Source organism: Haliaeetus leucocephalus, unplaced genomic scaffold (assembly GCF_000737465.1).
Source record: "Haliaeetus leucocephalus isolate CR32 unplaced genomic scaffold, Haliaeetus_leucocephalus-4.0 Scaffold154, whole genome shotgun sequence".
Taxonomy (NCBI): Eukaryota; Metazoa; Chordata; class Aves; order Accipitriformes; family Accipitridae; genus Haliaeetus; species Haliaeetus leucocephalus.
The window spans coordinates 656,357-680,974 of NW_010972590.1; the positions used below are offsets into that span (position 1 = coordinate 656,357).

Here is a 24,618-nt window from a genome sequence, read left to right on the forward strand (position 1 = left end):
TATTGTGTTATATCATGTGTCCTACACAACCTTTTTGCATATATGACCTTTAAGTTGCTGAAGGTTGCCTCAGAATTTGGCTCAGTTCAGGCAAAACATCTGTTCCCTTTGCAGGTATACTGTAAGGACTTTTTTCTCAGTTGGATTTAGAGCACAGCAAGTGAGCCCTTTTCTGACCGATCATATACACACCAGCATTTGTAAATCAAGCTCTGGGCTGACAACAGCAGGTCCACATTCCGTCACCCTTTCTCAGCTAGCAAGGCCATTTGACTGCTGTGAGAACTGCTCTTATCATGTCATCAAATCAAAGCATGTTGAGAAGAGGGAATGCAAGAGGCATCTGCAGAATTCCCACAATGTAGTGACTTTGGAACATTGACAGATGCATCTGTCATTTTATACCTTCAACTAACCTGCTGTCCGCTGGCCTGACATAGCAAAGCTGTCCAAGAGTAACTCCAGCTCTCTCATGTTGTTTTCATACGTCTCTGTTAGAAAGACCTGGTGTTTCTTGGCCTTTATTTGACAGGAGATACAGACAAGACAAGAGAGGAAAAAAAGAAACCCATTAAAATAGTAAACAAAAGAAATGCAGATGACAATGGCATTTTTGTTCCTCCTTAAATTTAAAATTCCTGCTATATTTCTTATTACTCCTTTTCTTGAGCCAAGAGACCTAGCAAGACATCGCAAATAAGTAACACAGAACCCTGAAACACACTTAAAATAGAACTAAAGGCTTCAGGTAGTCAAAAGAAAAAGAAAAAATGGTTGCACTAAAACCTAGTCTTGATCTTCTTCTGCTTCAAAATATCTTACTGAACATTAATTAACTGCTGCCCATTTATGCAAGCAATGAAATCTATTGTTATACCCTGCAAGGGCATCCAGAAAGACACCAAACTACTGGCAGACAGGCTAGAAATTCATGATTTGGCATTCAGTCAAATCCCACACCTATTCTCATTGCAAACCTGCCTACTTTAATTGTTAGTATCTTCCATGCTTGATAGTGATTTCTTCAACATCAAAAACTCCTCCTTATGTATGGAATATAAAGCAGCACAGTCCTTCAGCTCCTACAACTGACTTCTCTTAAAGAAAGCTGTTCACTAAGTGCAGGCTGTTCTTCAAATCAAGACAGTGGCTTTATTCTGAGGGCAGAAAGGTATTTACCACAGATTTTTTAATCACCACAATAGAAAGAATACATCAAATCATTCCTTCAATTTATACCTGGTATTAAAACCTGCAGTTTTCAAAGATATGCATCCGTAATTCCAGACAAGACCAAAGTCCTCTTGGACATATATAATTGTGACTTCTCAAAGAAATGTACAATTTTAGCAGCTGACTGACAAAAAGTAATACATCTCAGCAGTTTAGAAAACAAACAGAAAAAACCACCCACTCAAACAACCCCTCCCCACCCAAATCAAGAGGAAACTAGATTTAAAGGACTTCATGATTTTCTTATGATAAATATTATGCTCAAAGATGTCTCATTACCTTTAATTACTCAATTTATTTTTATTCTAAATTCTAACACCTATTTGAGTAATTTCTCTTTCTACTTGGTGATGGAAGGTTACCCTTTTTGTATTGAGAAAAATCCTACTGTTTTCTATCATATCTATAAACTATTGCTTTAGTTATGCTTCATTGCATGTGTAAAGATTCAGTCAATTTCTCAAGTGTGGGAAATTTCCTCCCAAGGAAAACTGCTACTACTGGTAGCATATAACTGTCAGGCTAAAAAAACAAGAAATGCATTTAATTCTCTGCAGTGTTCTTCATTATTCAGTTTAAATATTTTATAAATTTGCTTTACTCTTTCAATTTTAATTATATGTACTGTATATCAATGAATATATTATTCATATGTGTAGTTCAGTGTTAGGTCCCCTGTAGTATTTACACAACATTCCTTGTGTGAGAGTTTGTACTACACTTCATAAAGAATTTCCAAACCTCTTCTATATATTCAACAGTAACTAAATTTTAATTCTTACTCCATAAAATTATCTACATAAATAGAACTTGTAATTGCTGAGCTCCAGTAAAAATATTTTATGGGATGCAAACACATTAAAATAATTTACTCTCATGTACTGATATCATCTCAAAGACCTCACATGTTAGAAATAAGAAAATATAACAATATGATCAGCACCACAATAAAATAAGTACTCTTCTTACGTAAACCACTCCACCACAGAGAAGGCCAGACTAAATCTTCCCAGAAAAACCTTTTACCACAGAAAAGTCAAATGTGAGAATTTTTTTCAGTCTCCTCATCCAATTTTTTCATTTGGTTTAGTTAATTTACCACAATTTAGTCAGTGTATTCCAGTCTATTCAGCCTTCACGACTTCTCTGTGCTTTATTTGCTAACTGCATCTACACTCCCTAAGCCAATTTCAGTCTCTTTTTCAACAGCAATAAAGATCAAAAGGGAATTCCTTAGACTAGCCGATTTCTCTACACTTCAGCTGCAAAGTATTTAGTATCTTTCCTGTCTAATTCCCATTTTCAGTGACTGTACCCATTATCAGAAATTGAAGAAAGATACTGTAAACTGCAGTGCTGGAAATCCAGGCACAGGTTAAAAGTCCAAATATAAAGATCTAATTTCTTGTCTCACTGACAGTTATCTAGTAAGAATGTGTCAAGTCATAAAATCATGGAATAATTTAACCTGGAGGTCATCTGGTCCCACTCCCCATTCAAAGCAGGGCCATGCTAGAAGTCAGGTTAGGTTGCTCAGAGCCTTCTCCAGTCAAGTTTTGAGTATCCCTAAGGATGGGGTTTCAACAACCCCTTCAGGCAACTTGCTCCAAGTCTCACAATCCTCACTGTGAAGGTTTTTTTTGCCCTTACAGGTAATTATAATTTCCCCTTCTCAAACTTCTGTTTTCTCTCATATTTTCACTGCACAGTTCTAAGAAGAGTGTAGCTCTGTCTTCTCCATAAGCACCCATTTGACAGTTGATGGCAGTAGCAGTAACTCCCTTAGTTTTCTTTTCTTCAGTCTGAACAAACACAGCAAGTATACATAACTCTTTACTTTGAAAGGAAAATGGAGTCCAGAAGTGTAGAAGTCAAACATAATCAATTGCAGCTGCTGAAAGGTATCCTCTGCCAGATCCAGCTATTCCAGGAGATGAGATTACTTCCCTCTCAGCAACTCCATTCATCATCATATTTGTGTTAGGGGATGCCATTCCTGTAGAACTACTGGAAAGGTACTGGTGTGAGTGTTCCCTAGATTACTTCAAAGGGGAAATCAGATGACAAAGTGCTAAAGCCTTTACTTAAAGAGAGCTTGCTTCCCAGATCACATTACTAGAAACAGGTGAAAGACTTACTTGTAAGGTAAGCCTTCTGCTGACTTTGCTTGACTTCCTGCACATCAGGATGGACCATTCTTGACCTTGGAGGTGATATTTGAAAATGACCTTGAAAATCAAAGGCAGCAGGAGGCCTGTATGGGTGCACAAGGAGCTCCTGACTAAATTCATATATTAATAGGAAGCATAAAGGAGGTGGAAGCAGGCATAGGTGACCTGGAATAAATATAGAGAACCTGTCCAAGCATGGAAGGATATGCTTAGGAAAGCAAAAATCCACCTGAAGTTGAATCTGGAAAGGGACATGAAGGGCAACAGGAAAGGCTTGCTAAAGTATATCACCAGCAAAAGGAAGACTAGGCAAAATGTGGGCTTGCTGCTGAATGCGGCAGGGGATCTGCTGACTAGAACACAGAAAAGGCCTTTTCAATGCCTTTTTCACCTCAGTCTTTACCAGTAGAACCTGCCTTCAGGAATCCCAGGTCCCCGAGACGAGTGGTAAAGACTCCTTGTGAAGTTTGCATGAGCACATAAGAATTTAAAATTCTTGAAATATATTAGAAGCATTTCCTATACTCCCCAAACACAATTCCCTCCCTCACAAAATATTCAGGAGGCTAGAAACCAAACAATATTGGAGACAAGTCATACTTTCTGAACTCAGAATGTATGCTGAATTGTAGCATATACAATGCTTCCCCATGTCAAGCTTCATATCCTTAAGAAGGCTCCTATTATCACAAAACATCCCTTAAGGACAAAAGAATTTTTGGTAGAAAAATGTGTTTGGCAACATATTTAGTTAACCATCAGTTTTAAAACACAACCACCCTTTTAAGGAAATTAAATAGAAGCCAAGTATTTTTCATTACAAGTACTGTAGGCTCCAACCAGGAGAAAATCTTTTTTTCCAAATGTGTATCCTTATATGTAAAGATAACCAGAATTATTAAGAAAACATACTACTAATAAAAGTTATTCCACCCACTGTCAGAATTATGCTAATCTTCCAGAAGCAGGGCATTTGCATTTATCTAGGCAATTCTCTACTACCTTGGTTGCAAGATATTTTCCTTAACCACCAGTATTCAATTTTGGTATCATCCCATCACCTGTTCCAGGACAGAAATGAAGTCCCATTGATTTTTCAGCATTTTCCAAAAGCCACTGTTGAATAAAATAAATGCAAACTCTAAGCACTTTTCCAGAATAGCCCACATGACCTGATGCTGCAAATGTGCATGTGTATCTCAAGTTCAATAACATTTAAAAAATAAACATGTAGGCAGGAGTTTGAGGCTTTTTCAAACTTAACTTATCAAAACCCCAGTAGTATTATGCAGGGAACTAGGTCCAGTCCTGCAACGAAGTGCCATTATTCCAAGAGGAATTTACTCTACTTTGCATTACAGGGATGTTCCTGTCTGGCTCTCTTGCACATGGACTACTTCACCCAGTCGGTCTGTAGTACCAATCCTATCTGGTGATGGCAGAGCAAGTGCCAAAGCCAGAACTATCCACACAGCCACAAAAAAGCAGCATGTTCAGACACTCCTTGAAAACCATTTGGGTAAATTGTTTGTAAAAGCATTAGAATGTTTACAGGTATGACCTTGGGGAAACCAAATCAAAGCATTTCTAGAAATAGGCTCCAAATGACTGCTCCACAGTTAACAAAAAATGGGTTTTACTTGAGTGATGTTCTGTATAGCAGAAAAGAGGCACAAATTTTAAGCAACCAAGCATAAATTGCAGTATAAAAAAACAAAACAAAACCCTCACTGACAGGATCCCTCCTTAGGCTACTATTTATTTTTGCTCATGTTATCTAACTATTGAATACTGAACAGAGTTTCTTTATTTTCTTCTATTAGCTAGATTTTTCCAAAGTCTGCAGAGGGTTCTTTAAAAAGTGTCTAGCCATGTGTAAATCAAATAACAATTTCTCAAGAAATTTAGAGTCTCAGTTTTAATCACCTGAAATAAAATTGATCAAAAATGCTCAAGTTTTATATGGAACTATTCTAGACTCCTAAAGAGAGATTTGTAATAACCTTTTGGTGGATAGAAAGTTAAGAAGTATCTCTTTGGGTTTTGGGGTTTGGTTTTTTTTTTAGTCAGAGAAAATTTTTTGAGAACTGGCAACTTTAAAAGCATTTTTTAGATGCCTGTCTTCAAACACTGGGATATCACAGCTTGAGTGACGTCTCCACTTCCAGAATAAATTACAAAATTGGTTTCTCTGTAGAAGATCATTTAAGCATATGCTTTAGACTGATTGGTCGTCTTAAATTAGGACAACAGAAGTAGCATCTGGGTAGAAACACTCCACCCCTGAGTTAAGGGAAGCAAAACAAGAATCAAGGTAATGCAACATTTAAAAACCATTAGCACAAAATTAATGAAGACTGCATCTCAGTTTTTTTAAACTGAAAGAAAAAGCTCCTTTCACGATAAATCATCTAGATGAGATTTACATCTTTGCTACTAAATACCAGATTCTGCTCCATAGAATTTGCAGAACAGAATCACAATCTTCAGGGTGTTTCATTGTCTGTTCAGTCAATACTTATGACACTTATATTAACAAACAATGGTTAATGCCTATGTCCAGGAACTAGATTCTCAAACACTTCCGTTCTGACTTTCAGCTTACAAAAACCTACAAGGCTATTACAGACAGCTGAGATATATACAGCGCGTGACTGCATGTATGGCTGTAAGAAAAAGATTTATATGCCACACAGAAAAAGACAGGCTCTGGGTGTAATCTGTTACACTACTTATACTCTAATTATGCTACTCCTGATAGTATCTATACAAAAGGGAGGAAATGAATACACAGTTCTTCCAAATTAAAGGAATTTATACTAAAATGCAATATTTTTAATGACTTCAATTTCCAAATATGCATTCTGGTGAACTGGCAAGTTCCCCAAATTTCAATAGACATTTCTCATAAAATAAAGGTTCAACGTCTCCCGCTTGTCTGGTACTAAGAATTAAAGATCATCCACTACTAGGTGCCAGAAATGTAAATATCCGGAGTAACTTTTAAAACTACTAAAGACACCTCTTATTCTTTCCATGGGGCAGGAATACAGCTGGGGCTGTTTCAATTTAAAACAAGTTGTGAATCACAATGGCCATTCTTCCAAATTCCTATTCTTCAAGCTAAAAATTTCTAAAAACCCTAGCTGGAAATAATGACAAGCTTGAGACCAATTTCCTCAGAAAAACATAATGGAAATCTTGGGACCCTGCTCATGCTGAAAATTCATAAGCAGTTTTGTTTGATACCAACAGATCCTATCACATTTGATCCATGCAAATTTCTGGCAAACTTCTGCCACATGCTGATATTTAAAATTAAAAGCAGCATAACTACTTTACTATACATTCAACTGAGCCATTAAAAAAAAAACAAAAAAAGTTCTTTTTCATATAAAGTTCCCAAAGAATGTATTTAATTTCTGCATAAGTCTGCTTCTCTAAAAACAAAGAGCCTTCACTGATTTGGTTGTATTTCCCAAGTATTTTACAAACAAAAACATTAACTCCTATTATCACAGTACAGTGAGAAACCAATATAAGATTATCAGGCTGGAGTGAAAAGGACATATTCAGGATGCCTAACAATAGTATGAAATACAAGAAAGTAATGAATAGATCAAGAAAGCAGGAGGGAGAAATGAAAGGAAGAGAACACACTGACATTTTCACACAATTTTAGTATGGGTATAGGGAAGCCTAGCAACAGTACATGAACTGTTATCTATACTTAGTTTCTGCTAGAGTCTTCCGCTTTTACATTTTAGGCAGCAAAATAACAAAAGGCTGTCCAGACTGAGTAAACAAGACCACACACAGGCACTCCTGCTTCCCAAACAAATACAAAAGTCTTCAGAAAAAAACCAAAGCCATCCAAGGTGATAAAAATGTAATCCCATAGGGGACCACTAATACAACTCCTCAGAAAATGAGTATTTTTATTACCTGTTCAAGACAGTCTTGTGGTTTGAAATCATTCCAGTAACACAATTAAAACAACCAGCTCGATGAATAAGACAGTTTTTTAACTGAGACAGTCTATCTGCTTTTTACCTTTCAGTAATGTAATGTTCTAAGTACACCCTTTAATACTGTTGTCATTACCAGAAACCTTGATCATGAACAGAATTTTGTCCTGAATTCTTTTCAGGTATAACATACATTTTGCTAAGGAACATAAAACAAAAGGGAAAACTCATATCACCGTGATAGTTAGCAAGCGCTCAAGGTTCCTAGTAGAAATTTTTCAGCTTGGAATTGTATTTTATATTAATAAATAGCAATCATTACTGACTGTAGTTAGGTGAGACAGTTGCTTTTGTCTCTTTGTATTCCTTTTGTGCCTGATGAGATGACTATTTCAGGTTAATGAGGCCAGCAAATGCCTTTTAATACATTAATGCTTGCAAGGAAGAAGCTGTGATTCTCCCAGGAGGAAGAGGGGGTTTGATTTGATTTTCTTCAATTTATCAGTTACCAATCTGTCTGGGAAGTGGATAACACTAAGACAACGTATGGAGTAACTCCAACAACTGAACAGAAGACACCAACAAGTCTGAAGATCCTCTGATGCAGGTCTCTGCTCCTGCTCTTTGATTAGTGCAATGCCTGTGAGCAGCAGGGAACAGACCGCATTTACCTTCCATACTCACAGCTCCAAGGGAGAGAAAGAAATTTGCAAGCCAGTATCAAAAAAAGTTTACATCAGCTAAATATAGAAATACTGCAAATGCTACTACACTACAGAAGGAGAGAAGATTTTCTAGATATCCTAAGATCTTTGCTTTGTACCAGCTGCCATGCAACAGGACGGCAAAATTGTTATTCAAAGTTGAGGTGGGTAGGTACAGTGGAAAGGCTCCAACTGGTCATATCAAAGGAGAAAGGTTTCAGGAAATAATCCAGTAAAATACATCCAACATGCCAAATCCACACCAAAACAGAAAAAAAAAATTCCCTCTGCTTTGTCACCTTCAAATAAGCAATTTTTACAGTCAAATGCTTGCACTAAAACCAAAATGTTATGTGAAATAGAAATAAACAAGCCTACAATGGTAGCTAACAAAGCTTGGAGAAGAAAAAAGCTTGGGTAGAAAGACAGAACATTCTCCACAAGGAATCATAATCTGTATCTACAAATTGCCTTCTTCACTAGGAATGCAAACACAAGTTACTCTTTACTCATAGCCACACTTACAAAATAATTTTTTTCTGCAAATAACTCTTCAGTTAAATATATGGTGTATAACTTAAAATACATTTTCAAATTAGCTTCTCCAGTGTATTAGCTATATTTACTCATGTTTTACAAAAAAAGCTATATTTACTCATGTTTTACAAAAAGAAATACTTAATATAAGTAAAATCAGAGTAAGACAAAGGCAGAGTTCTTCCATAGTTCAGCAAATGGAGATTATGTTCACAGTACATTTAAAAAACACTAAAAAACGAGTGCCATGGGCCTTTTGTCTTACCTTTGCAAGTTCCTCCTGTAATTCTCTGCAGGTTTTTTCATTATTCCCTAGCCTCTCAGAGAGGTCTTTAATTACCTTCTTCTTTTCTTCAATCTTCTCATTCATTTGCTTGTTTGTGGAGAAACACTCTCTTTCTAATCTGGAAAGTTTCAGCATTAGAACATTTTTATCAAAAATACTTTTGTCCAGTATATTATATACTTTTAGAGATAATCAATGGATATGGCACATATCATGTTAGCACATCATATGGCTTCTGAAGTTTTGTGGTTATTTTTTTTTTACTGAAGAAAGTTATATATTCCTTTTAAGAAAGGCTTTTCAAGAAGTGGTTATGTTCTTTTCAGTTACCAACACTTGTGTTAGGCTTCCAGTCATAAATTCATTTGGTCATTTGGATATGGACTCCAAATTCCATATAGTAAACAAAATTCATCATATTTTAATTAACACAGTAGCTCTCCTCAGAAAGACCTCACATCTTGTGTAATCAACCCTGATTTCAGGTACAACGCTTGCTCTCAAAGTTTCTACAAACTTGACTATATTCTACTCAGAATGGCATGACTTCAAATTTTGCCACCAGCAGACTGTTCCCAAAGTTTTAAACAGTTCTTTTACTATATCAGTTCTCCTGATAGAGCCTGGATGGCTAAACAGGCAACTCATGAGAAACCTACAAGGCCAAACAACAGCATACAGGAGACACAAGAAGGGGCAGGAATCCTGAGTATGTAGGCATGGTGTCAGGAAAGCCAAAGGCTCACCGAGAATTGATGTTTGCAAGGGATGACAAAGACAACAAGAAGAGATTTTACCGCTACATTAAGTTAGGAAAGAAAACACAGACCTGCTTCTACACAGACTAGATGATTTATCAACAGTGGACACAGAGAGGGTCACCACACTACGCCTTTTTTCTTCAGTCTTCCCTGACAAGGTCTCCCAAGCCTCTATGATCAGTAAAAGGACTCAAAGAGGAGAACAATTGCTAGCAGCAGGTGAGGATTCAGTCCAGGATTACTTGTAAGAACTCAACCCATAGAAATTGAAGAGGCCAGCTTGCCTACACTCAAAGGTTCTGACAAAGTTGGCCAATGTCACAGTAAGGCTGCTCACGACCATCTTTGAAAGGTCACAGAGACTGGGGGAGGTCCCTGGCACATGGAGAGAGGCAAATATCACACCTATATATTCAGAAAAGGGCAAAAGGACAAGCCAAGGAACTGTAGACCAGTTAACTTCATTTCAGTCCCACAAAGGTCATAAACAAGTCCTCTTGGAACAAATTTCTGGGCTCATGAAAGAGAAAAAGGTGATTGGGAACAGTCAGTGAGGATTTACCAAGGCTAAATCATTTCTGGCCAATCCAGTTATATCCCATGATAAAATGACCAGAGCTGTGGACAAAAAAAGAGCAAGTAGATTAAATATAACTCAACTTTAGCAAGGCTTTTGGCACTGTTTCACACAGTATTTTTATAGCCAAGTTAGTACTTCAGTCTAGATATGTGAACTACAACATTGATAAAAACGGTTTGATGGTAAAGCTGAGATGGTAGTGGCTGATAACAAGTGGAATACCGTAGGAGTCTGTATTAGCATTTGTTTAACATCTTTATCCATCACCTGGATTAGGCCAGGAGTGCAATCTCACCAAGTTTGCAGGTAACACTGAACGGGGTAGGAGTAGGTGATGACACAACACAACTGATACACTCAAGAGAACGGCTGCTGTTTCATAGAACCTAGACAGGGAGGAGGAACAGGCCAACATGAACCTTCTGAGATTCAACAGTGACGCATGCAAAGATCTGAATTTAGGAAGCAAGAGCCCCCTGAAGCAATATGGCTGGTAACTGGCTGGGGAGCAGCTATGCCCAAAAAGGACTTGGTAATCTTGGTAGACAGCAAGCTCGCCACAAATCAGCAGCATGGCATACAAGTAGAGATGATAGCTAACGGCATCCTGGGCTGTATTAGTAGTAGCATAGCCAGAAGATCAAGGGATGTGATTAATCACCTTTTATTTGACCAGTTTTAAGCACACACCTCCCACATAACACAGGAAAGAAGTTGGAGCGAGCTCAAGGGAGGGACACCAACATTGTCAGGGGCTGAAGTACATATAAGAACTGAGGGAACTTGGTATGTCCAGGCTGGAGAACAGATAACTTCAGCGTGTACAATGGCCCCCCAGTATCTAAAAGGAGGTTATCAAGAAGATGCAGCCAGTCACTTCACAGCAATGTATGGCTAGAGGACAAGAGACAACAGTCACAAATTGAATCCAAAGAGGTTGAGACAAGGGGAAACTTTTTCCACCCTAATGACAGTCAAACAGTGGAACATGTTCCCAAAGGGGTTGTGCCATCTCCATTCTTGGAGGTTTTCAAGACAGAACTGGATGAAGCCCTGAGCAACCCAATCTCATAGCTGATTTGAGCAGAAGGTTGGACTATAGATCTCCTGCAATTCCTTTTAACCTGAACTGTTCTTTGATGTAACTCAGCAGTGGCAACATCCAGGTGTCTCTCATTTCTTTGTGTCTTCTCCTATCACTTCTGTCTTACTAGAATTAAAAGTAATGCAAAGTGCTCAAAGTTCTTCGAGCTGTGAAATTTTTGAATCAATATTGTCACTCCCCGACTTTGACTTACTTCTTAAAGATCAATGTATCTTTTTTGCTGAAGGACTACTTTATCAGTCCTCCAAATACCTATGTGCTTCTGCTTCAGCCTAGCTGATTTTTTTTCTGTTAGCTGTGGATGGTTACTTCTTACTCTTTGAGAAAGAACTTGCCTGTTTCAGTCCCCCAAAGTAGCTTCTACTCCCACAGCTTTCAGAAACACAGCAAAAGCAGTTCCAATTTATTCTATGTCATGTTCTCAATCTTCAAGAAAAGTAAATTCACATGGAGACCCAAATCCCACGTTGCTTTCAGTTTACATAGTGCTACTGGGTTCAGAGCTAATTAATAAATTATGCAACCCAGAAAAGCCTGTTTGCTTGGTTTCAGTTATTACAACCATCTCTTTCTGAGAAAATAAATTCTTACAGATTTGTATAGCTTCCAACTTTGGTATCATTTCTGCTACATCAAGTCCAGCTAAAAAGATATATAAGTGTTCCAGCACAACAGATGAAAGTCTCCAAGAGTTTCCAAAGACTAAGGCTCAAAGACAAACTCATGGGACTCCTCCAGAAAAAGGGAAAACAAGTTAGAAAGCCAAATCATGGCTTAAAAGAAAAAGCCAAGCTCCTGACATTGTCTGGAGTCCAAGGACCACAGCCTTCAAAGGTAAGTAGATCAAAGGCTCTTGTATTCTCTCTGAAGGCATCCCGTGAAAGCAGTCACTGATATTCACCATTGTTACTGATACTTGTACGCTTCAAAGAATAAAAGAGGCACAGGAAACAGATGAGGCAGTACATGCCCACCCCATGTAACTACCTCAAGGGAACTGAGTATATAGATGTCCATCTCAGATAAAGCTTGACCTTCACTACCTATCTTTATGGAGCTCTGGAAAATGAGGTGTCTGGACTAACAAAATGGTAAGGATAAGCTGTTTCTGTTTCTTCAAGCTCTATTAACAAAGCCACCAACTGTTTGTGTTAACTTTCATGGAAAGGTTTCCATGCATTCCCTGAAATCACAGAAGATAATTTGTTTTCAAAAAACTCAGTTGGCAGAAGCTGCTAGGAATCAACAGATGATTGCAAGTAGTGAAAAGTACTGTTTGGATATTAGACAAAGTTTATTCTGATATCCAATTAATGCACAGAACAGATGCTTTAAGTAGGCACAAATTCTTTTTTGTACACACATCCCCCCTTCCCTTGCCCCAAAATAGGGCAAATCTGCTTTCCTGGGAAGGAAGTGTTGAACAGAATTATCCAGTTTAGAGGAAAAGAGGAAGGCTGTTTAAGGTTCTTGTTGCATTTTAGTAACACAAGTACTTACTTCTCTGTAAGCACTAATACTGAAGTTCCTAACACAACTGGTACCATAACTATAAGAACTGGATTTCCTAGGCTTAGCCACAACAAATACATATATTCAGGTATTTCCTACAGCAGTTCCAGACAAAAAAAAAGATAGTCCCTAAAAAACAACTCCTTTTTTTTTGAGGATAAGGTTTTCATTTAAGAGTTCTTTCCATTTTTCCAAAATGTAATTTTCATGGACTCTAAACACAAACCCCTTCACTTCTCAAAAGAAATGGCTTCATAAAAGATAGATAAAAGATTCTCACAAAGAACAAAACATTATTGAATGCAGCAATGTAATTCAATATTTAACCATTATCCTTATACTGGTCTGAATCATCTAATAAAGAAAAGTATCTTTAAGAGTCTCTCAACAACTTAGTTGGGAAATTACTACTTACAGATTTTCACAATTTTTAACTAACATTACTAATTTAAATTTAAAAAGCAGATCTTGTGGTAAAACTCGTAAAATTCAATGGTTTGGACAATTCCTAAAGAGTTGTTTAAGCTACCATCAAAAATGCTTCTAATTAGCTTATATTTTATCTCTATTATCATCTCTTGGTTCTCAAAACATGTTAATACTAATAATAGACTAATTCAGGCCTTAGAGACTCACATCTTTGTCACTAACTTAGTGGAATGTAATTTGCAATTTTGAAGTGTTTAGAAAAAATAGAGTTGTTGAAAGAGTGCTCACGTTCAACACCTAAAGTGATAGCTGAGTTCCACATGGTAACAACTGGACAGCATTACTCCATGTGCAGGCAGTACTACACTTAAGACTACTCCTTGAGATAAAAGGTCTCTGCTCATCTGAGAAGCTAATATAATTCACAGCGTGAAATGCTCTGACAAACTCTGTTTGTTAAGGAAACTTAAGTGCACATGCATACCACTTCAGGGGACTGGGGTCTAGCGTGATGAAATCAAACAACCAAAATTGTTCCAAAAAACGTAGGTGAGGAACTCATATATTTTATGAACTTTCTGTGGGGCCAAAAGGAATCTTCAAGAGAGGATCCTGTACTGAAAATTATTACTGAGCACAGATATCTAAGATAAAACATCTTGTAGCAACATGAAAATAAGAATTTGCTAAAATAGAGAGGAGTACCTGATAGAAGAGTTGTGATGAAAAGTTAATAAGAACAACCGAAGATAGACAAATAAAAGCATTAAAATGCCAAACATTCTAGAAACCCTGAGAATCAAATTGTTTTACCAATATGTAACTCCCAGTGTAAAGCATTAACACTCCTTTCAAGACCTATGCATGATGTGTAGTTTACATTTTTGGTGTATGTGTAGCACTTAAAGATGTTATTGTATTTTTAAAACTAATTTATGCAGAATTCATGACTCCACATTTATTTCACATCAAATAATAAAATCAGAACAGGCACTCTTCTGTAATTTTAACCCTTCCTTTGTGACTACATCAAAGCTTAACATGACCTATGTGTTCAGACACACTCATTTTCTGAAGAGCTATAAAGATAAAAAGCGGTGTAGTTCTACATTTCAAAAGTTAGTACTTTCAAAAGTCATAGTTATGGTTTCTACAAGTCTACTAACTCCTCGGACTGACTGCACCCTTAAATTTGACAGTATCTGTGGTTCATTAATCTCATTACCTTGAACTTCAGAGACAAAAGCTACAGGTCAGACACACTTGTTTTCTGTAAGAATGCAAGAGATACACTAACAGATGTGAGGACAGACATGAGCTGCTTGTACAATTCAAGGGCTACTTTTTGAGTTTAGACAGAAACAACAGGAGAAAAATTCCTGAAACTTCCAGAAGGAAGGAGTAAATGGTATCTAGAGATTCTTGGAAGGTTAACAGGTCCCTGACTAATTACAGAAAGCCATGCTATGGCACCCATGTTGACAAGACAGGAAATATTTTTCTAGACTGAAAACTACTCCAGCTTAACAGGCATTGGCCAGAAAAACTAAAAAAGCCCTGTGTTTCACTTGAGGATGGTGCATTTGGCTGGTCTAACCTCAAATACAAAGATGGACCTTGGAATATTAGACCTTGGAAGGATTGAAGAAATGGTTCAAGAACAAGCACTGGAAGAACAGTAGTTCAAGAAAACTTCTAAGTCTGAAGGGAAGAGAAAGATTTTATCTGTAACATGAACTTTCTGTATTTTCTGGACAACTCAAATATGGAAACCTAACAGAAAGGAAAAAAAAAAAAACCCCACCATATTCTCTGTAAGAATAAGAAGTTACATACCAGAAAAACTCATACAGTGTGAAGCAGCTTGTTACATAAAACTACTGATCCAACAGCCATTCCTCCGAACAAGGCTGTTTTAAAGAGAAAGGAGCTTTTTTAAAACAGGACAATAAAGAACAAATAAAATGTCCAATCAATGGTACAGGCCTTCTCCAGTTGAAGGAAAGGCACAGAATTTGGTATTAGTTTAGTGCTATGTATGTTGCTGCCATAGAAATTACACTCAAAGCAAAATCAACCAGGGAGGATGAGATTACAGTTTAATAAACTGATGTTATTCTAGGACCATAGAGAATCTTGAAGTACTTATACAGTTTCCCAACTGTGAAGACTGCAGTGTTCCTGAAGCACCACATTAGATGACTATCATGATGTATTTCACATAATTTCACAGATTTTAACATAAATATCATTTCCTTTTCCTTTAGAAAAAAGCTTTTATTTTTTTAATATGACTCTGGTTTACCTAAATGCACAATCTTACATTCAGACTTCTTTTGGCCTTATTTTAATGAAGAGCTCTAAGGTGTTTATAATACAGCACAGGTTTCACCTATGTTACTAAAAACAACTCTGTAACCATGCATACAGAAAGACTCTCTCAGGCTCACAAACTTCCTTTTGCTCTCCACTATTGCTTGTGTGATTAAGTCAACCGAAACACCTATGTGTACAGACCCATATAATCCTAGACTGAAAGAGATGCCACCTCTGTCTTTTTGCAACCCATTCTACTAGCTTAAGTCTCTTCCCACACCCCCACTGTGGACCACCCACTTTAAGTCTTCTTAAACCTCCTTTCCCTAAACTTCGCCTGCTACTATCCTTTATTTCACCTACTCCTCAGTTCTCTGTCTTTCCACACATTTTTCTTCCTGACGTTTTCTCACCCCAATATATACTTGACTCAGCCAGGGAAGACGACTCAGTACTGTGCATCCTATATCTGCCTGGGGAATACAACAAAGCCGTTCTGCCAAAAACCGTCTGTTACTACAGACACAGCAAATTGTGCTGAGCAGGAGAGGAATCTCAAGTAATTTTGTCTGCTCTCACACACTTCACCCCTTTTTCTACTTTTCGTTACCAAGTTAAAACTTTCCACAATTATTCAAAAGCTATAAATAAAGATTATCCACTATAAATTATACAAAAGTTCTAGACAGAAGTCTTAAAGATTCATCTAGCTCACTGAAGTGAAAAGTAATGTTTTCATAATAATGTAAGTGGGTACAGAAAAAAAATCTGTTATAAACCTGCCACATATGTTTTCCTACACTCCTCCCAAACACTACTGGAAACAGGACCCTATCATAACTATTATTTTCAACATTTTTGCTTTGGCAAATAATCTATAACAGATCAGTTGTTTTTTCTACCTACCCATAATATGTATGGTTACTGATATGGACCTCTTATTAATGGAATGCCAGGTTCTGAACCTTGGCTTGGCTTGACAAATTGCATCAGATTGTGTTGTCTTCTAGTAACCGAAAACTATAGAGAATGTAAATTATAAGCAGTACTCAAGCTTTCTACTGCCATTTCACAATGAATTTAAAAGGTAACTTACACATTGAGTTTTTCCAAGTTCTCTTGTGCATTGTGTTTTTCTCTCTCATATGCATATTCCACGTCTTTGAACTCTTTCTTGATCATTTCTAAATCCGAAAGAGCTTCTGCTTGGCTGGCTTTTTCCACCTGCAAAGCTCCTTCAAGGTCTCGAATTCTTAACTACCAAGTGATAAGAAAGCAATTAAAGCAAGTTAGGAAAAACTATCTTGATCTTTAAGGCTGTTCTATGTTCTGCTCTGCTTTACAGGTAACTATATTCTATTAATTCTATGTGGAAGTATATACACAGAAAGCATTGAACACAGGTAAAAATGTATGAACACATACAGTTCAAAATGGAGACAAATAAATACCCTGACCAAAAGCCCCTTTTATTCGCCTTTGGTGGTGTCTGGATTTTTCCTTTTTCAGTTATTACTAAGGTTTTCCAGTGGAATCCTGTTTTTTCAGTATACTCACAAAAGTATGGGATTAACAGTAAAGGCTACAATTCCACTCAGCACAAAGCACGCTTGAAACTTGTTCGTATATATAAACAAGGAAGAAAACCTTACCAGCCATTCACCCATAAAAGATAAGCCTCTAACTTTAAGGAATGTTACCCTCCCAGTTTCTTTGTATGTTGTAAAAGTAGGGAGAGGAAATTAAGAAAACTAAATCTTTCCTTTTTACTAGTTTAACTGTCACTTTAAAAAATTTAAGTGCTTGTACATAGAGAAGATCATGAGAATAAGAAAATAACTTACAGAATGTCTTGGTTTCAGCTGGGATAGAGTTAACTGTCTTCCTAGTAGCTGATGCAGTGCTATGTTTTGAGTTCAGTATGTGAAGAATGTTGGTAACACTGATGTTTTCAGATGTTGCTAAGTAGTGTTTAGACTAAAGTCAAGGATTTTTCAGCTTCTCATGTCCAGCCAGCAAGAAAGCTGGAGGGGCACAAGAAGTTGGCACAGGACACAGCCAGGGCACCTGACCCAAACTGGCCAACAGGGTATTCCATACCATGGGACATCCCATCTAGTATAGGAACTGGGAAGGGGGGGGCGAGGAATTGCCACTCGGGGACTAGCTGGGTGTCGGTCAGCGGGTGGTGAGCAATTGCCCTGCGCATCATTTGTCCATTCCAATCCTTTTATTACTACTGTTGTCATTTTATTAGTGTTATCATTATCAGTTTCTTCTTTTCTGTTCTATTAAACGGTTCTTATTTCAAGCCACGAGTTTTACTTCTTTTCCTGATTTTCTCTCCTATCCCACTGGATGGGGGGGGAGTGAGTGAGCGGCTACGTGGTGCTTAGTTGCTGGGTGGGGTTAAACCACGACACAGAAGAATGGCAGTACTTATTTTTGTTACTCAGAAAATAAGAAAGAAAAAAAAGTTACCAAAATTCCTTTTTTTTTTTCCTTTTCTTTCTTAGTTTTTCAAAAGTCCAGTGTGAAGGGCTTGTTAGTATGAGATTACTAAGCAATTATCATTTAGCTTTTTCTCACTTGCTTTTTAAAATAAACCATAATTGCCAGTAGGGTCAAACCTCTGTGATAAAGTTCAGTAATATAAAGATTTAATATTCAAGTATATATACTACATTTTTTCATATAATCAATCTTTACTGGTAACTGCAGATATCATAACTTTGTTTGAAGCCGAAATGTACTTTGAGTAATTATATTTGGAACTGCAGTTTCAGGATGCATTAAGCTCTCACTCCTAGAGAAGTTGGATGTATGCACTGTATCACCAAATAACTGTAAGTGCCCATTCAAAAGATACACGGAGGGATATTTAAACATAGAATCATAGAATCACAGAATCATTTAGGTTGGAAAAGACCTTTAAGATCATCGAGTCCAACCATCAACCATGTCCACTAAACCATGTCCTGAAGTGCCTTGTCTACACACTTTTTGAATACCTCCAGGGATGGCGTCCCTCCCTCATAATTTAAAGGAAGGTGTCAGAACTATAACCATTATTTTCTGTCTTTGACTCTCGCTTTGTTAAGCCCAAGTGCTGAAACCATAATGACTATATTCATCATGTGTCCATTCCACAGAGATGCTCATCAAATGCCACCCAGGCATTGCATCGTGGTATTGCCCTGTGGTGATGATGATGAACAGTAGTATAGTGTTTAACTATTTTGAAACATTTCCTTTCCCCTCACTGTTTAAATGCTAGTGGAATTCTCAAACTTACAAATGTGCCATTTTATTTCATTATTTATTCTAATAACTTTAATGTTGCCTGAAAAGCAGATTATTTTTCTTTTCTTTCCTTTTACATATTAGCTATTACAATTTTGACACATTGCAAAAAAACTATTCAGTGTTTTCACTGAAGCAACTAAGTGGTCTCAATATTTTTGGAAGATTGTATCTTTACAACTTCATTAACTGTTTTAGTGTATAATTCTACAAAATACTTAACAAAAAGTTTACCTGGATGATCTCTGAATTGAATTTGGATTCCAAATGTGCTGCTCTCTCTGCTTCAATGTTTTCTTCCAGTTTTTTTATTCTCACTGTAGCTACCTAACAGTACATTTTGAAGAAATGTAAGTCCAGAGAGATAGTAAACATAACACAAGGACTATTCTATTCATTCAGTATATTAGGACTCCATACACCAACCTGATGTATCTGACCTACTTGTACTTTGGAACTGTGAGAACTCATACCAAGAAATACATATAAAAAATTTTACATACCTAGAATATTTTTATTTTCTATTTAGTTAAAGAAATTGATGTAGCATTACGTTACTGTTGCATTTTTTACAATCAAGAAAACTGCAGCTGGAATCAGAAAGCAGAAAGACCAAGTTAAATATTCTACCTATTCTGTTACTATTTGCTTTTTCACCAAGGTTGTCACCTGAGACAACATAACCACACCCTGTATGTTCCAATATGTATCAATAGACTATCTACAATTTCAGTGACGAAACAGATGAAGCACAGAGAAGATACAGAATTCCTAAACAATATGTTGGCTTTGGCACCTAATTTCCAATTAAGGTGCCCAAAACAAATTGTTTTGCAGCCCTAGACTAGTCATAGTCTCCCTACAATAAAAATCTGTAAGCTCTGCAATGCTTTAAAACACTAACCTAGTATTTTTTTTTACTGCTGTGTTCCTTGACCTGTAACTGTTCTGTTATGTTTTTGTCTAACAATTATCAGGATGTTCACCATCTCTTTGAACAAACACCTTGACTAATTTAGCCAGTTACTACATCTCATTACACAGAAGAACACCTGTACATGCATGCATAGTTTAAGCAAAGTGGGATTCTCTGAATTAAACTGTTGCATCTTTCTTATCCATTCTTATAACATTTTGAAAAGCACCACAATGCAAATGACTATGCTAAGAATCTACTTGAAAATTTGGATTGCCTACAAAAAGTTCAAGAAGTAGTCTATATTTTTCCTAAACTTTTTCTTTAAGTGATCCAAGCTGAAAAAAATTTCTTTCAAGTTACAATAAACACAGAAGCAATCACCAGATACGCATGTTCACATAAAGGCCTGGACACAGAATTTCACCTGGAAAAATACTTTTACCAAAAGCAGTAACTAAAGACCTGCTATAATGGAAACACCAAAAGCTTTTCACTTTGTTAACTGAATTGAATAGAAATTCATGCAAAAATGCCTATTACTTTCAAGTTAAATCAGGGAGATCAAGAAAAAGGAATTAATCCTAAAAAGTCATTTAACATAAGCACATTTAAGGTTACATAAATACAACCAAAGTTACTGATTTTGGAAAAGTAAAACAAAATAGCAAGTATGTGAGACTGCATCCTGATTCTGAACATTTGAAAGAAGAGAGAGAACATTAACAGATGTTAAAATAAAAGCTCTTGGCAATAAATTTAAACTTTGTTTGTATAATCACACACACACACAAAAGGAAAGACTTTTGAAATTGACGTCCATGGAAGGCCTACTATAAAGAAAAGCAGCAGCAGCACAGACCTTACCAAACCTACTCCACAGTAAGGTCTGTCAAAAGGCTTAAACTTTGCCTCCTCAAGGAGTTTCATCTGCTTAACATACCTGATTAAAAAAATTCACAAATCCTGCACAAACACTCCCACTGTATTTCCATATTGCTAAGATTATTCTAAAAAATAGCTTGCTGTAGACCCTTAACAGTATTATTGCTTCCAAACATCAGGTCCTACTCCCCTCTGCCCTTAATGGAGGATGAGCAGACTACCTCCTGCTTCAGTTTGGAAGGACTCCTTAGCATCCTCCAACAGGTCAACATCTGTCAACAGGATGATTTTACACAAGAATACTGCCAGCCTAGTAAAAGTAGTCAGTGAACAATAAATACAAGTGATGCGGATTTCATTTCTTTTTTAATAAGATTTAAGAAGTCAGCTTGAAAATAATTCCATTTTAAGTCTGAGGATAAGAATAAAGGAAACAGTGAGGAAAGTACAAGACTTAGAGTGGGAAATGTAATTTTTAAAAAATAAAATGAAGAAATAGAAACTTCACTGAGAATATTTCACCACATACCCTCAAGAGCAAAAATGCCTTTTCTGTCTCTGGCTGGTTTGTTCAAGTGTCTATTCTCATAGCAAACACTGAACTGGAAAAAGAAAAAAACTGATTCTGCAAATAAAGTTTTCAGGCATAACTTACTAACTCACAAGCTCTGTACTGCATTTGACCTCTAAGTCTTATGTTATTTCCTGAGCACCTGAGTCCAAAGTAGAACTATGTCTTCATCTCAGCCTCTCTTCAGCTGAAATCTGAGATGCAAGACACTCTCAAATGGAGCCCCCTAGAACTGTTAGATTTCAACAGTCCCAAGAAAAAAAATAAAAACAGAAAGAATACGTAACAGCTTGAGTGAGGGCATCTGAGAGAATAAAAAACTGGAGCAACCACATTCTCCCGAACAGAACATATAGGTATCAGTTCTTGGTATAGTTCTTTAAAAGTAGAGTCTATCTCCTTGAGCCGACATGATGGACACTAACTGCTGGGACAAGAGACATGGTCCAAAGGAAATACAAACTCCCAGATATATAGAAACTTCAGTCCTAAGAAAATCCTGGGACAATGAGGGAAGAGAGGCAGGAGCAAGCAGACACCTGTAAGAAGTGCCAACACTCTTTTCCTGTCTGAAGTAAGAGCAATTCCATTTAAAACCAGACATATTTGCAGATGGTTGATTTGCTTGAATTGTCACAAGTCACTGAAGAATTAACTTGTAGAATTAGCATGCCTATAAAAAGAGAAGCACTGGGAAAACTCATGTTTCAGCTACAGACATTCCTGATGATCTCTGGAATGTGAGAAACAGGCTCCTAATTGCAAGCAGGACAGTGTGTCTAGCCTACTCTAAAAGAGGTATGAACCCTAGGCACTGACCAAAGAAGAGCTAGATGTACCTGACAGGTATCCAATGGAAAGTATTCGAAGAGATTCAAGACAGTACACATAAGGAAAATTAAATTAGAAACTAGAAATCAAAGTATCTGTTTGACAGGTAAGTATCATCTTACAGATCATATCCCCATATAAAGGCATGGGAAAATTGACTTGTTTAAAACCATGATTTCTTCACAAGGTCAGGAATCTTAACACCCTATTCTTGCTTCTAAAGCTCATGTTCTTCTAGAGTTTGATTCTTTAAAGCTTTGCCTCATAGCAGCAGTTTGTTACAATTTTGATTTTTAAAACCCTGTTTAAATTAGTTCACCAGACCTTCAGAAAACAAAGACTCAAGGAGAGAAATAAAATTTATTGCGTTCAAGACAAGGCACCGTCAGGGACCTGACAGGAACTGCCACTAATTTCTTATATTGCTAGAAGCCAAAGATGAAGAGTGAACTATATTATCTTCAAAAGTCTCAGAAGATTACTCCAGTAAACCTTAATCTTAGCTTACTAGTATAAGCAGGTGTCTTACCCAAAAGAGATTCAGATGCTTCAAAGAGCTTGCAAGAAAATTACATATGTAAATTGGGGAAGTCATATAGATGCTGTCTGTGTCTCGTGGAGCAATGACTATTCTTTTTCCTGGATTCTATGATTTGATTGCTGAAGCTTATGGTACACCATACGTCTAGCAAATTTAATCAGTCAGATACCGGCAAATCAGTGGGAAATTAGTGGGAAAACAAAAATTTCATGAGAGATACCTAACCAGTCATTAGCATATAAGCCTTGCAAAGCAATACAGAGTTCTTAAATAAATTCGGATTTGCTCAGACTGATCTATGGAAAAGAATCTTTGAATTGCTGTTTATCTAAGTGCACATCAGCCACAGAAGCTGCACCTGGATTCCAAGCTGAGTCTGAAGTTTTATTTGGGAAGAACACAGCTGCAAAAACCCACTATATAGAAAATCTTGTCTATTTTGCTAGTAAAAGTTCAGATAGGCTCTAGTGATACTTCATATATGAGCTTCCCTTCACAGTGAGAAGCTGCATGCTCTGCCAGCAAGAATGATCCATTACACACTATGTGAGGGAAAGAAAGAAATGTCAGGGATGAGTCTAACCTGTAACACCACATTAAGAATTCCAAAAAGAAAAATGGGACGAGGAGAGGAGTTTTTTGTTCCTGTCTGACAAACAGAAAGACACTGGTACCAGAACCATGTTAGCCAGGCAAACCTCTTTGAATTAGACAAAAGGTGAGAATCAGTATCCTTACTGAACCACATATGTCCAAAAACTTTACACAATGCCTGTCTAGAATGAAGAAGCTGTGTGAAAACAAGTTATAGAGAAAGGTTGCAGGCCACAGACATCCAGACCACAGTGTCTCAACTGGGAGTCAAATGGCAATACTTTCTGGTTTAGCTTGGTAAGCTTCTTGTCAGGTCCAAGTAACAGAGATTGATCTCAAGGACTGATCCAAAAAGTGGGTTCTCCAGCGGTTACAAAGTGTTTTCTTATCCAACATGGAAAATATCGGTTATTCAACAAGATTCAGTCACTCATTACTTCCATGTGCACCTAACAGGATCTATGAAGGCAGGCATCTTAAGTAAGATACCACAAACAAACTCAGAACCTCTGAAGTTTCCTTGGATATTCAAGCTGAGTCAGTTTCAGTCTTCATTTAAAGAACAAAGGTATCTGGGATCTGTTTCCATGATAGTACATGCAAAATTGTGACTTTTGAGAAAGAGCAAATAAAAATGACTAAGAAAACTTCAATGCCAGCCTTAGAACTTCTGGGCAACCATGCTATATGTTTACTCTAATCCCTTATGGTTCAGTCGCTTTTTCCAGTGTCCTGTTGCATGTCAATGCTAATGCGGTTTCTAGGAGACATTTTCTGCATGCTAACAGTTTGTAATACCATTTTCCAAACTGGCCTTTGTGGCTTCCACTTTTCTCAGACCCGGGCACTCCATACTGAAAGAGTATCAGAATCCTACATTTGTGCAATGCCACAGCCATGAAAATATAATCACTTGACATTTGCATTTACATCAAAACACCCTTTATCAGATAAGTAACAAAGAAAACAAGAAGAAAAAAAGAGAAAAGTACATTTACAACAGTTACTAAGTTTAGATACAGTAACAGAAGTAATTTTTCTCTTCTCTGCTTCTATTTAGACCACTTCTGCAAGATTTTTCAGTTTCATTTTACTAACAAGTTGTCAGGATACTTACACCTTCCCATGGCTAAGGTCCAATCCCCATGTGAAACACTCAGCCAAGATGAAGTTTTAAGTGAAAAGGACACACATATACCTCATATCTGGATCATCATCCACCCACTCTGTTTGTGTGCTTCCATATTCAGATTAAGATCTTACTTTTTCCTACTTAAAAACATTTCCCTATGACTCAGATCAGGAGGTCAGGTCTAAACACATCTTTGGGAGATGTGCTGACCACTTCCACCTAGTGTTAGAAATGCTGATGCCT

At 37.0% G+C, this 24,618-nt stretch overlaps 1 protein-coding gene across 1 annotated transcript in view; it reads right to left on the bottom strand.

The window, feature by feature from the left end:
* The window catches only part of CCDC171 (coiled-coil domain containing 171), a 139,947-nt gene that overhangs the window by 92,600 nt on the left and 22,729 nt on the right, over positions 1 to 24,618 (bottom strand). The window contains exons 6-9 of the mRNA XM_010562090.1: positions 19,140 to 19,232; positions 16,699 to 16,859; positions 8,879 to 9,017; positions 417 to 519 (exon numbers count right to left, since the gene is read on the bottom strand). Of these exons, the coding sequence (XP_010560392.1) occupies positions 417 to 519; positions 8,879 to 9,017; positions 16,699 to 16,859; positions 19,140 to 19,232 (496 nt within the window). The remainder of the gene's footprint in view (positions 1 to 416; positions 520 to 8,878; positions 9,018 to 16,698; positions 16,860 to 19,139; positions 19,233 to 24,618) is intronic.